Below are 13,374 nucleotides of genomic sequence, written 5' to 3'. Positions count from 1 at the left end.
CTTTTTTCTGCTTCAGTTTATCAAATCTCAGAAATACGAAATATTGTGACATATCGCCTATGGTGAAAGTTTTGTGATGTTTTTGCTATATCATCAGTTTACATTTGACAGTTATTGTGTTGTTGTTTTATTGTGGAAATTACATACAGATTCAGTAAATTTTATACATTTTCACAACATCTTAATAACAGAGCTGAGATATATATATATATATATATATATATATATATATATATATATATATATATATATATATATATATATATATAGGAGAAGCGGCTTAGAAAATGGATGGATGGATGGATATATATATACATATATATATATATATATATATATATATATATATATATATATATATATATATATATATATATATATATATATATACAGAACAACATTATTAACTACTCTTGTTTTTTTCCAGTTTCGCCCCATTATAGAAGTTCTAGTTGCATTCTTGCACAATAAGTGGCTGGATTGCTATTTTAAAATAATGCATAGAGTGAGCAGTATCTTCATTTTCTTCTAGGTATGCAAAGAAAACCTATATGTTATATAGTCTTCGATTTCCTCTAGCCAGGTCCATTCATTAGTCTTTTTCATTAGATTGGATCTGGAGGACCCACAAATTATGCATGTACACAGAGAACTTTAGAACACTTGATGTCTTTATTTGTAGATTTAATATATTGCATTTTTGAAATGTGTAGCCACATTTAAAACACCAAAAAAACATGCCACATGACAAAATGTCATATTTCAGAGATACAGTACATACAGTAAAGTTATGAATATGGAATTTTATTTGACCTGCCTCAATGACACGCTTCTGCCCGATATGTCCGTTTTCATTTTTATTCATTTTGTTCATATTAAGAAAGAATGACAGATCTGTTTGGTTCAATTCAAATGTTTTTTTACTTAAGAAATAAGACTGAATGCAATAAATATCTGTATATCAAAGCTTAAAATATCTTTTGATCTTTCTGTTATGAAAATACACTATGTACATAAATTAATATTTGGCAAAAAAAAAAGCTGATTTGCAGCATTCAGCAAACTTTGTGTCCACATAGTGGACACTGACAGGCTGTTTCACTGAATGGCTTACATGACTTTTCCATGTTATAAACATCAGCCGTGCACAACAAACAGGCAGTCTGTGTGGAACAGGCTAAAGTAGCAGAGGCTGTTAAAAAGCTAAAAGTGCAGACGCTGCATGCATTGCATTTCACTTGAGATAAAAGTTCTCTAACACTCTCAAAACCAATGTGTTAAAAGCAATATGTGAGACAAGATGTGAAAACTGATAAGAAGTTGTGTAGGGTAGTCTGAAGTAGTGGGTACAGGCCCCTTAGGCCCCCTTATTAAGGTAAAAATGTTGCAATATTAATTGGTTGTAATTGGCATGTAACTCCCTTTCACAGAACACCATAAAGCTTTATTTTCAATTTGTCTGCCAGGAGTGAGGGAGAGGTTTATTCCAGTAGCTTTTTGTTTAGTAGTGACTTTCTGTGTTAAAGGAGAATTCCACCTTTTTTTTATTTTATTTTATTTTTTTTATTTATGAATCTTTCAATCATTGATTTGTACGCAAGGTCGTTCAGCGTGGTTTGATGTGAAATGGTTCGTTGTACTGACTCTTTCCCACTCAGATTTGTTTACATTTGTAGTGAAAGGAGCCAGGGGTCGCAATGTCCACACAAGTACAATAAGCCAGCTAATTTACTAACCCATTAAATGTACTATCATCTGACTCTGGTGAGGATAGAAAAATGATAAACCTAAATAATAAAAGTAGTAAATCTGTTTTCTTTAGGGCCTGTTGCCATACTATGCCCTGCATGTACCCCTCCATTAAATCCATTAATGGATTTTTCATTAAAAAAATAAAATTATTCAGGCATGTGTTCTGAGCATTTCACATCTAAACACTGCTTAATGTGAAGTTTTGGAAAATTTGTGGAATTCCCCTTTAGCTTTTCTTTCTTGTGCCAAACTTCCACATAGAATGACAGTGACAGACAGCATATGTGAATCTCCTACATATCATTGGGCATTTTTGCTGGATAAATGCAGGTACTAATAGCTTCCTAGTGGATACACTGTATAATATAAATGCAGGCCTTTATACGGGGGTCTTAAAACCACATCAACGAGTCTGTGCAACCTTAATGAACCAGTGATGGTGGTGGGTGGTGTGTGCAGGACCAAGACGTTTCAATTATGTATTTTTACAGAAATTATTTGGACAATTTGGGTGACTATTTAGTCCTAGTGTTCGTTAGCAATGATAGTTTCGCTGGTCCAAATCTAAGCTACAGGAGCCAGATTTGGGCTTGGCAGGAGGAGAAAACTGGAAACTTTGGTTTTCACTGAACTATTTCTTTAATGCATTCCTTTTGAGAGCGAAGAGGGGGCGCTCGCTTAGGGAAACCAGTCCACGCCCTTTGTGTCCAGCTATGGCGGTTTTACAGGCTACTTTCTCGGGGGAAGCCGCCGAAGCAGAGTTAGTCCAGCTCTATGGATGTGCAGCGGCACTGTTTGACGCGGCGCACGCGTTTCCTCTTGGTGCGGGCTATCTGACCCGGGCACAGCAGCGTGTAGGTGACCACGGTGAAGGTCTTGGGCTTGCAGAAGGAGCAGGACTGGAAGGCGCTGTCCTCCTGGTACACGTGGCGCGGGATGTAGAAGGAGTTGCACTGGCCGTAGCAGAAGCTGTTGATGATGGTGCGCGGCAGGCAGCCCTCCTCGCGCAGCGTCTGCTTCAGCGGCTGCGTCTTGCACCAGTCGCGCTTCAGGTAGTGGCGCTCCGTCACGTGCAGCGCCTCCTGGCTCGAGTCCAGCGGCTCCTCCGCGGCCTGACCGCTGCTGCTGCTCGCGCTCTGCTGCCCCCAGCCGGGCACGGGGGGTTTGTTGGGGTGCGGGAAAGCGCCGTGGAAGCCCGTAGAAGCGAAACACCTCAGCGGACTGCAGAGCAGACACAGAGCCGCGAGGACAACCGGAGCACCGCCAGCCATGACTTAGAGGAGAAGAAAGAAACACTTCAACAACAACAACAACAACAACATATAAACAACAACAACAACAACAATTATTATTATTACAATTTTAATATCTTAACGACAGAAAGAATGTCACAATGATAATATTTTACTACTAGCAATAAATGTACCATCCCCAATCACGGGAAAATAACTTAATAATATTAATAACAATAACAATATTAATATTTCTGCTACGACTAGCAGCAGTAGTACAAATAATATTGGCTATAATAATAACAACGTTTATGTTACTTATTTCATAGGAAAACAAATAATGTGGGAACTGAGAAGTGACGCTGGGCACTGGCTTCACACGTAGGTTTGTATACCTCTCTTTGTAGGATTTCCCCATCGTCTATATGACTGTAGCTAAATGCCGCTGTTCTAGACCTCCTAACCCACCACAACCTTAAACTCATGAACCAAAAGAGATTTTCAGACCTTATTACAAAAGCTGCTTTTTCAAAGTTTTAAGGGTCCTTTGGTTCAGGGGGACCAGTCTAATTTCACCATGACGTGGACATGTTAATTTGGTCCCCACAAAGGGCTAAATACTAAACAGACATTAGTCTGTGTCGAGAAACAGTCTACAGGTGTGAGAAAACCAAACGGGACCAACATGCACCATGACTCTCCTTCTACACTTCTTCTGCTTTCATAGTGAGAAAAAGGCTGTCCACTTTTTAAAAACAGTGATACTCTCGCCATATGCACACTGAAATGCTTCTCTTACCGTGTAAAATGCCAGATGTCGTCTTTCAGAGTGATGTCCCAGTTGAATTGGGTTTACTGTAATACGTAGCCTTGGAAAATGCAGGCGAACGGAAAGCAGACCGATTCAAAATCCAGAACTCCAGGCAGAGGCGTGTGGAACATCCTTTAAGTGGATGGGGCAGGATGATGGCAGTCCACCACGCCCCCAACTCAACAAGACAACATCATAGGGGATTTCAGAGGTTCAGAGTGATCATTTTGTGGCTAAATTTCCCAAAACACTGAAGCTGAAGGAAGTGGCTGGCTGGCAGCATGTTGCCATCTTCTGAATGCAAGAGCCTCCAACCCACAGTTGTCATTAACTAACACAGCATAGATGTCCTAAAACAGCTAGAAACAGAGTGGTCTCTCAAGAAAACATTATTGTGAATTATGTTTTGTGCTGTTTAGCTCCACAACTGGGTAGAACAGTGGTGCCCCCAAAGAGTATTATCTGGGAGACCGTAACAGTGAGAATATTTGAACAGCATCTAGTTCTCCAAGTCAAATGCTGATCAAATGTGTAATGTGTACAGAACTGGCTTTTAAATGCCCATCCAGCTTAAGTGCATCATCACATGCAGGACCAAGAAAGCAGCGCTGAGAAAAGATACACCTCAAAAACATGCACATGAACATAGTTTTTATTTTACTCCCTAAAGCAAAAACTCTGATAAAGAACAATTTTAAATAATCATCACTGTCATTGTTTCCATCACGTCTGATGGTCTAGGTTTAGTGGTTGTAATTATGATAAAGTACCACAAGTCTATATAAGACTATACAGCTGTCAATATATAATACAAGGCTCAGGGCATGATATTGCTTGTTGCCGTTTCCATTTCTTCCTCCTCTGGGAAATGTGGCACAGACTTCTTGGCCACTACATTGTCCAGTCTCTGTCCCATCAGATATGGGTTGGTGCTCTGAAACAAAAGACAAGGAGGTTGTCCACAAAATGTTTTTTCCCCTGACATAAGACAAACACAAACTGCCTTGTAGGTCACATCCCACATACTGGCATAGAAATATGCTTGAAGCTCAAGTCTCAACGCACCCTTTTTCTTCTTTTTGGACCTCCCTTCAGTTTCTGATACAACATCTCCTTATTCTGCAGAAAACAAAGGGGGTAGAATAAATATTTGCCATTTTACATTGATTTTCTCCTTCAGATTTTACACTGGAAAAAATGTTCCATGAAAAGTGAAACATGAAAATATTTGATTAAGAAAAAGAAGTTTAAGAAGAATCCTAGACTGAAAAAACAGATCACACATCAAAACTCACCCACTTGGCCAGCGTGGGGTAATCATGCTCTGGATCGAAGAGATGCTGGTGTTTCTGAAACTCGCGGCTGAACTCGGCTGTGTCTGGCGAATTCTCCAAACAGCCATCAGCTGCTAACAACACAGCATTTTCCATGTTTTATCTGAAAGGAACACTGAATGTACTATATTAGACATGCATTCTATGGACGTACAGGATTCTAATTAGTCCTCTTAGAAAATGTGATTTAATCTCCACTTATTCTGAGTGCATGCCAAACAAAGCTAAATGCTGCATAATAAAAACCTTCTTTGGCTTTATATGGTTGATATAATAAAAACAGAAATGATAAGTATAATAATATAAACAGAGATAAGATTTCTGAACTAATTATGTACCAGTTTTTCCCAGAGGGCAGGGGTTTGGAGGGTCAGGATAGCCATGATCCTCGCTGAAGTCTTTTGGAACATTGTCTCCAGTCAGTTCTGCCACTATGTTGGGGATGTTCCCATAAGGTCCAAGATGCTGAAGCCCTTCGTGAGCACCACCTAGTGGACATGCACCCACATTACCCAACACGTAGACCTGATTTGCAATGTTTATTATCAAAGACAGACTCTGCTCCTTTCACAACATTCAGTCAGAAAGGTGAAATTAAGCTATGAGGTGCAGTTAAAGAGTCAGTCATAACAGTTCTCCAGTCAAACAGCCTTGGATGTATTGCACTTGAAATACTATTAATGGATAATACATGTAATAGTACACACTCTGTCTAACAGTTTGTAGACACCTGCTCATCCAATGTTTCTTCTGAGATCAAGGGTATTAATAAGGAGTTCAGTGACAGCCTCTTCTGTTCTGAGAACGATTTACACCAGATCAGAGGTGACATTTACATGTATGGTAGTTAGCAGACACTCTTATCCAGATTGACTTACAATTTGAGAATTTTTACACAGGTACGCCAAGGTAGACTTGCCCTGTTACTCTTATTGGTATAGTGCAGGGTGCTTGCCCAGGCAGGGGATTGAACCCCAGTCTACAGTGCAGAGGTGTTACTCACTACAGTACACCAACCAGTGGTGACCAATTGCACAGGGGCCAGTGTGGCTGCAGGTTTCCATTCATATAAAGCAAGTGCATGAATGATCAATTGTTTAAAGACTGAGACCAACTGATAAAATAAGTAGAAGCTCCAGCCTGCTTGGTCTGCAAACCTGCAGCCACGCCAGCCCTTTGCGAATTAAATTCAATACCCCTGCATAGATGCTGGAACAATGCTGTGAGGACTTGATTGCATTCAGTCACAAGGTGATGTTGGATGATAGCTCTGGATGGAGCTCCATCACTCCAGAGGTCTCAGTCATTTGGTGCTGAACATGGTTTTGTATGAAGATTTTACAACCTGTGTGTAAGTTGGACTCCGTGTCAGCAATGAACCCAGCAGAATTCACAAATAAAAGGGGTGTTTGGAAACATTTGGACAGAGTGTATTAAATAGTAATATTACTAATAAGATCACTAATCAAAACTATAATATACTGATAAATGTAACATTTATACATTAGAAAATACTAAAATGTCATTTAAAGTATACTAGTTGATCTTTTTGCTTTTCATCATTTTAGATCTATAGTTTCTGATCCTGAATATGAGTTACATGTTTTATAATCTCCATGAAATGCGTCTTCTCACCCTGGATGCTGAGAGGACCCACTATATTAGTGGCCTGATGCGCCGGATACTCTACCCTGGGCCGAGCGATGCCCAGCTCCTCCATCACGCCGTGCAGCAGGCGCTGGATGTCGGCCTCGGACACCTGGTCGGCCGTGCGGGGGTTGCGGCCGCACACGATGGCGGTCAAACTGACCAAGAGACCCAGAGCTACCGAGTGTGACATCCTGGCAGCCAGAGCCATCGCAGGGGCTCACTGCGCTGAACAGTGACAGAAAAACGACAGAAAATGCTCGACACGCTGATTATTCTGGGCTGATAAACAAGACCTGCTATTTTCGTAAGATGTCTCGATTGGCTAAACGCACCTGGAGACAGCAACACACTGGACTAAAGCCTGTTTATAGTACCTCGAGAACGAAAACAATAAATGGCCTTCATTTTTTACAAGAATATGACGCAGGTAGGTAAACTGAAAAGGTGTACGTCGCTGTCTTACGAGGGAAAAAACCCGATATGCATCCCCATCTCCAGCTCCGCCATTAGCAGAGACTGGATGAGCCGCTGCAGATAAACAGCGCGCCGCCTGCCTGCGTCATCCTTATTTCTTATCCTTTGAAAAAAAAAATATGACTACGGCGGCAATAAATAATGCAAATCTGATCTAACAAAGGGACACGACAATCTTACCACGTATTACGTTTGTATGGAAGAGAAGAGGCTGGAAGGCTCTGGATGCTGATCCTCCAGCACGGTTCATCTACACTAGGTCTACGAGTCGATCCTCCGATTCCGGGCTTTGGGAATCGAGAGTCGACTCCAAAGCTTTGGACTCGATTACACACAGAGGCGTTCAAGAGCGAGACGTGCTTCTGTTAGCCTGTCTGAGAAACGTGTCCTTCCACATATATACGGCAACTGTATTTTACTTTAAATATTCATAAGTAAAAATCTAATTTGTAACAAAAATGAACAAACATCTAACCTGACCAGAGATCCATGTACAGTTTGGCTAGCACCCCAACGTTAACTGAGAATATTCATTATATTAAACAAGAACAATGTCACAATGTCAAATGCCCTTCTTTATGTCTTGGCTTTTGGAACCCAGATAATTGTGTGGAATCGACTCATTGACTTTGAATCAAAAATGGAGTCGACTCCACAATTTCTGGAATCGAACAGCCGTAAGGTGCGCCCTGCTATTCTAAAGTAACGGGGTTTGTTTAAGGGTAACCTCTATTTAATTATCTAACTTGCCATGCTTTCATTAGAACATGGCATCCATTTATATATATATATATATATATATATATATATATATATATATATATATATATATATATGGAATTTACACAGCACATTGTAATTAAGATCTGTCCATTTTTATTTTTTTCCTGCAAAAAAATATTTTAAACAAAAGGTGCTTGGATATTATATCACATTTAACATGAAATGCTGAGCAAAAAACAAACAAAAAAAACCCAAAACTCTGACATATATAAAAAAAACAGTTGTGTTCCTCATCTATTTCAGCAAACCTCAAGCTAACTATGGCCTAACCATATTTAAGATTGCTTATGATGGCCTCCTTAATAAAAAGAAAATCCAAATACACAGCTGTCAAACAAGAGGCATCATTAAAATTGTAAAATTGTATTTTTTCCACCCTCTTAGTGGGCTTTGTACTTTAAACACGCACACATACAAAACAATATTTATATACAAGTCTGGTTCTGATCTTTAGTTTTTAAGTCAACACCATGTTCTACTTTATGATCTACCTTATAGGTCATATTCACGAATGCAGTTTGGTGAAATGAAAACTACTTTCACAGTTTGATGGCTGAACGCTGATCATTTTGCCTCTCTCATACGAGAGTTGATCCGCTTAACATACTGGTAAACAGGGGTGCGCTGAAATTTAAGGGGAGGCCGAATCACTTTAGGTACCAGTGGCTTTACCTGAAGCTTATCAAATTTTTCAACATGATCCACCACCCTCACTTTGGAATTCCTTGGTGTTGCTTTATTCAATGGTTTAAAGCTACTCAGTTCCATCAGACGAACTCCAAAAGTATCCTGTAGGCTACCTGCATCGCCCTCAAGTGCTACCAGTCGGCTGGATGAAGAAGAAAGTAAATTCAACTTGCTGGTCAATTTTCTCAAACGTTTAGAATCTGAGCATTTCACATGAAGGATAGATTCCTTTTCTCCATTTGCTCGTCTTTGCTCAGCAGCAACAACTGGTGTGCTTTGTTCTTCCAGGTTTATGGTGGTGCTAGTGTTTTTAATCACATTACTTTCCAAACATGTGGAGGTACTAATTGAATTGCACAGTGGAAGAGAGAGCTCATCCTGAGTAAGGAACTGCTGGTTTTCTGGACTGTCTGTGGCCGGAGTGCAGAAAAGTGTCTTGAAGACACTTCTGATGGCTCGTGGTTTGTTAGAGACAGATTCTAGTTGAGAATATTGCTTCTTCAGACAAAGGCCAACAGGTGTGTCCTGGTAGGGCTGGAGCCAGCATGAAGCCACAGGTGACTCTGGAAGGGTCTTTTCTCTTGGACTTGATGCAACACAACCAAAAGTGTTGGATATATCTCTATCAGAAACAGAGAAGTCAACATTCATCAAGCTTTCCATAGAAAACCCCTACTTGTGACCTCTTACTGTAAAAGACAAAGAAATACTTAAAAGGTCTACTGAAGTTATCCACAGAAGAAACAGGTTATCATGTGGAGCGCTTGGCCAGCACCCATCTAAACTATGTCCAAAAGTTTGCAAACATTTGTTTGTCCAAGTCTCAATCTAAAATAATAGGTATAAATAGGGAGTTTGCCCTTCTTCAGCTGCAGTAGCAGCCTCTACTTCTCTGGGAAGGCTTTACAATAGATGCTCGAATATTGCTGTGAGCATTTGACTGCATTCTGAATCACCAATGCCATTCCAGCTCATTCTAAAAATACTGGAAGGAGCTTCATTGCTCCAGAGAACACAAGCTTGTTTCACACAATCCACCTCTGTGCGACATGAGTAGCTCAGGACATCCTGCTTTTTATTTTGGCACTCATGTTAAGAGGTCACAACGTTTCCACAGCTGGCTTGAGCAGTGTGTCATTACATACTAGATGTGTCTCCATAGCAGGAGCATTTAGAATTTATTAGCATTTACAGTAGCATTTTTTATGTGTGCCACACACATCATGCAGCAAGACACAGAAAATTGAACAAACAATATTAGCTGAACATTTTGTGCTGTACATAAGTTTTCATCTACCAGACTTGAAACGACTGCCCAGTCAGAAAGCTGTCAAGTGTATCAAATGTACTGAAGTATAAAAAGCGTGTGCTCTCTTGTGAATCATATTTTACTGAGAAAAGTAACTGATCTAACCATCTACCCATTTAGAGAAAGGATGTCTGTAGAAGACTGCTGTACCATTTCACAGCACAACACTGTGAATGACCAATGCATGCAAGTGGTCACATAACCACCTCGCTCAGGTTACACAGTAGTATGTGTGAAACAGTCCATAGGCTTACGTACAGCTGCTCCTGCACGTCCCCACACCCACACCCCCCAACTGCAACGAATATTGTATCACCTCTATTCAATTTTAAGTAATGTGTGATGCTGAGAGAAAATAAACTGAAATCTCAGTTAGCTGTGGTTTCATACCTACCTTTTCATATTTTTACACACCCTTCTACAGGTTCCTCTTTGGGCAGATTTGTTAAATTGCCTGTTCAAAGCAGCAGGAGGACTTGAATCTTGTTCCTCTACGGAGTAAATATGTTCCAATTCAGTATCCAAGCACTCTCTGTTAATAACTAGATTAGCCAAAAAGTACTCCATATAGCATAATATATTTACTTGAGGAAGAATTGTAACAACAGCCAAACAAAACACTTGGCACTATTCCTAAATTTCTTCTGAAAAACTTCTGTTTCCTGCAGGAAAATTCATCACCAGCACCATCGGACAGAATCCTCCCCTTTGGGTTTGGAGTCCCAGCTGCGCTTAATGACAGAACTGCCGACAGACAGGCACAATATTAGAGGAGGGCTGCTAGTTATAACTCAACAGAAGAATCATAGATCAGATTTTGGCTCATATGCACTACCTTCTGAAGGTCTTCTTCCTTTGCTCTTCCACCCAAAGTGAGGGTCCGTATCATATGGTGGATGGAAATCCACTAAAGCAAGTTCATTCCTAGCAATAGTGTCAGGAACCACACCTTTTGAAAAATAAAAACAGTTTTCCACTATTACTCATATTTAGCACAGACTGGTCTGAGAAACGACAATAACATACCAAAAGTGTGAGCATTTTCTATGAGTGTGCAAATAACAGCAATATAAAGTCTGTGGCACGCATCATTCCACTCAGGAGTACTGTGCAAGCGAAAGAGGTTTGGAGCAAGGACCACTGACAGGTTGTAGCTGTCCATTTTATTCACAGAAGCCCTAAAAGATAAAGAGTAAAACTGGATTTAAAATCATTTTTCAACCCAATATCCAGCAAAAATGAAGCAAAAAGTTAAGCCTCAAGCACCATGTAGCTTTTTTGATGGCAGCATACTTCAGACCACATACCTGAGAGAGACGTTCTTAAGGAAAATAAAGAAAAAGCGGAGAGTAGATGAGTTAATCTCAGGCAGAAGGCAGGACACAAGTTGAGTGGCTGAGCTCCGCTCTTCTTCAGTGGGCAGCCGCTGAGCACTCGTGAAGGCCTGGAGCAAAGCTGCAGGAAGAGCCGGACACGGAAGCTCGTAGAAGAACTGCTTCACCAAACTGGCCAAATCACATGGCAGCGCGGTGGATAAACAGTCTTCTCCTTTGTCAAGCCTTGCCTATTGGAAGTTTAGAAATGTGTATGTTTGTCTCTAGGCTTCTTTAACTTTGGCTACAATGTCCACAAATGCCCTGTTACTCACTCTTAAGGCCTTCAGACGCACAACAGAGCCGGATTTTCTGAACAGGCCCTCAGAGCCAGCATGATTCAACAGATGCTTACAAGAATCTACTAAGAAACTAGTAAAAAAAATAAATAAATAAAAAATAAGTAATGATACAATAAGAACCCATCATACACATCTGAAGACATTCAAGTTTAGGTAGTGTCAGTGTTCTTCAACGGACTTACCATGGTACCAAACCATAACCAGGTATGTTCCTCATACGCAAGTGATGCAGAGGCACACCAAACACCTTGACCTGAAAAAAAGAATGAAAAGACACATTTGTTCGAATAGTTTAATGAACCCTCTTTTCCTATTTGCATTACCTGATCTGTTATGTGGGTCCTCAAGCTTCGCCTGCTCTGTCAATATATTTAGTGAGGCCTTGGACTTACCCGTGGAGACGCTGATGTCTCCCATGTTTTCCTGCTTTCAAACCTTTCAGAAAGTCTCTTCTTCTTGACGTGAATTCCGTATACTGAACGCAGGCGCCTCAACACAACTACTCGCAGCACATTTTTGTCGACGGTTTTCATTTCGCACCGCACTTGATTTTGTATTTGTCTCACTTCTTGAATAAAATATGAAGCAAATATCACCCACGGGAGACATTTAACGCTAGCGGTTGGCAGTTATTCCGTCGCTTGTGAAGCTAGCGTAAACTAATTAACATGGCGTTAACACGATCGTAAGGGCGTGGTCTCTTCTTATTCTGTCAAAGGCAGGCGGTTACGTTCTCAATGCGTCACTTGTTTCCTCCCTCCCTAAGCCTTAACTAGAAAAACACAGGTAAACAGTTCACTAGGTAGGGAGTCAAAACAAGATAACTAGCTACAGTACAAGATGCCAGTAGCTGGTAACCAAACTACTGACCGACGCAAGACCAGAGCCGGCTTATGAGGAGCCTGGCCTCATATAGAAAACAGGACCGTTAAACAGCAGAGGGCGCCCGCGAGCGAGTCCTCAATGAATGGGAGTAAATGGAGCTCAACAGCTAAAAACGGGAAGTTAAAATAGTTTCTAATCACTCACCCTGAACTTTCCTTTAATTTTAGAACGTATAAGGACGTATTTCACAAAAAGCAAAGAAAATATATATTTTATATATTATAAAAATATTTCCTTGGGGCAGCAGATCGTTGGCGTTACCGCTAAGGAGCGCTGATTGGTTGGCGAGCGGAGCAGCTCATTGGCTGTTTGTGCTCACAGACGTCACGAATGTACATGAGGTGTCGTTTTAACTGGAGTTTAAAAGCTCTTACAAATAAAAGAACGCTATTAAACTGTTTTATGATCTCCAGTGTTCAGGAAGTAAATGAATTCTTTTACATTAAAAAGATTAAGCATTTATAAACTATGAATTGTCTCAAATGCTGCGTTTTAACCCATTTTGGACGCGCTTAGGAGCGCAAACCCGAAGACATTGCCAAGCGGTAAATTCTCCTTTGTACAAGTTCTCTGGCCAGACGTTATGGTTAGCGAGTGCTTTAAAAAATTAATTCATGTTAAAGGGACGCTCTAGACGATACTTAATTACTTGTAATCACTACATCTGTTGTAAATATGTTAACACGCATCATTGCGACCGTGCTGCAGTAACCTCTAAAGAAGTCCAGGGAGACCATGAAGTAATTGGCTATAATTCTCCCGACTGTTATCTAGAGATCACA

At 40.5% G+C, this 13,374-nt stretch overlaps 3 protein-coding genes across 5 annotated transcripts; all 3 read right to left on the bottom strand.

Moving 5' to 3' along the window:
• Window positions 1-783: 783 nt before the first annotated feature.
• grem1a (gremlin 1a, DAN family BMP antagonist) lies at window positions 784-4,150 on the bottom strand. Of its 2 annotated transcripts, none has more exons than XM_017681451.2 (2): window positions 3,784-4,150; window positions 784-3,047 (listed from the first exon to the last, which is right to left on the bottom strand). In XM_017681451.2, the coding sequence occupies exon 2, from the start codon at window positions 3,021-3,023 to the stop codon at window positions 2,514-2,516; it is 510 nt and encodes a 169-aa protein (XP_017536940.1). In that variant the 5' UTR covers window positions 3,024-3,047; window positions 3,784-4,150; the 3' UTR covers window positions 784-2,513. The 2 variants fall into 2 exon arrangements, with proteins under 2 accessions (XP_017536940.1, XP_017536932.1); XM_017681443.2 differs by having other exon boundaries at window positions 784-3,025; window positions 3,784-4,146.
• Window positions 4,151-4,425: 275 nt separating this feature from the next.
• On the bottom strand, window positions 4,426-7,566 carry LOC108410407 (neuroendocrine protein 7B2). 2 transcript variants are annotated; one of them, XM_017681465.2, is made up of 6 exons: window positions 7,434-7,566; window positions 6,765-7,004; window positions 5,468-5,617; window positions 5,091-5,203; window positions 4,861-4,914; window positions 4,426-4,729 (listed from the first exon to the last, which is right to left on the bottom strand). In XM_017681465.2, the coding sequence occupies exons 2-6, from the start codon at window positions 6,985-6,987 to the stop codon at window positions 4,613-4,615; spliced, it is 657 nt and encodes a 218-aa protein (XP_017536954.1). In that variant the 5' UTR covers window positions 6,988-7,004; window positions 7,434-7,566; the 3' UTR covers window positions 4,426-4,612. The 2 variants fall into 2 exon arrangements, with proteins under 2 accessions (XP_017536954.1, XP_017536962.1); XM_017681473.2 differs by having other exon boundaries at window positions 5,091-5,200.
• A 609-nt stretch (window positions 7,567-8,175) lies between these two features.
• Window positions 8,176-12,392, bottom strand: LOC108410420 (rho GTPase-activating protein 11A). Its single transcript, XM_017681487.1, has 9 exons — window positions 12,100-12,392; window positions 11,890-11,960; window positions 11,681-11,777; window positions 11,340-11,596; window positions 11,059-11,210; window positions 10,868-10,981; window positions 10,618-10,776; window positions 10,427-10,523; window positions 8,176-9,345 (listed from the first exon to the last, which is right to left on the bottom strand). The coding sequence occupies exons 1-9, from the start codon at window positions 12,238-12,240 to the stop codon at window positions 8,601-8,603; spliced, it is 1,833 nt and encodes a 610-aa protein (XP_017536976.1). The 5' UTR covers window positions 12,241-12,392; the 3' UTR covers window positions 8,176-8,600.
• Window positions 12,393-13,374: the final 982 nt, after the last annotated feature.

This window comes from Pygocentrus nattereri, chromosome 4 (assembly GCF_015220715.1).
Source record: "Pygocentrus nattereri isolate fPygNat1 chromosome 4, fPygNat1.pri, whole genome shotgun sequence".
Lineage (NCBI taxonomy): Eukaryota > Metazoa > Chordata > Actinopteri > Characiformes > Serrasalmidae > Pygocentrus > Pygocentrus nattereri.
This window is presented reverse-complemented; position numbering and strand designations above follow the sequence as displayed.

What these genes read in the sequence shown, in the direction of transcription:
- grem1a (XM_017681451.2), bottom strand. Translation starts at nt 3,023, where the DNA reads ATGGCTGGCGGTGCTCCGGTTGTCCTCGCGGCTCTGTGTCTGCTCTGC.
- LOC108410407 (XM_017681465.2), bottom strand. Translation starts at nt 6,987, where the DNA reads ATGGCTCTGGCTGCCAGGATGTCACACTCGGTAGCTCTGGGTCTCTTG. An exon ending in GGGTCCTCTCAGCATCCAGG is followed by an intron (nt 5,618 to 6,764) that starts GTGAGAAGACGC and finishes CATGTCCACTAG; the next exon opens with GTGGTGCTCACGAAGGGCTT. An exon ending in GTCCAAAAAGAAGAAAAAGG is followed by an intron (nt 4,730 to 4,860) that starts GTGCGTTGAGAC and finishes CTTTTGTTTCAG; the next exon opens with AGCACCAACCCATATCTGAT.
- LOC108410420 (XM_017681487.1), bottom strand. Translation starts at nt 12,240, where the DNA reads ATGAAAACCGTCGACAAAAATGTGCTGCGAGTAGTTGTGTTGAGGCGC. An exon ending in AGACATCAGCGTCTCCACGG is followed by an intron (nt 11,961 to 12,099) that starts GTAAGTCCAAGG and finishes TCTTTTTTTCAG; the next exon opens with GTCAAGGTGTTTGGTGTGCC. An exon ending in AGGAAGAAGACCTTCAGAAG is followed by an intron (nt 10,777 to 10,867) that starts GTAGTGCATATG and finishes GTCTGTCGGCAG; the next exon opens with TTCTGTCATTAAGCGCAGCT.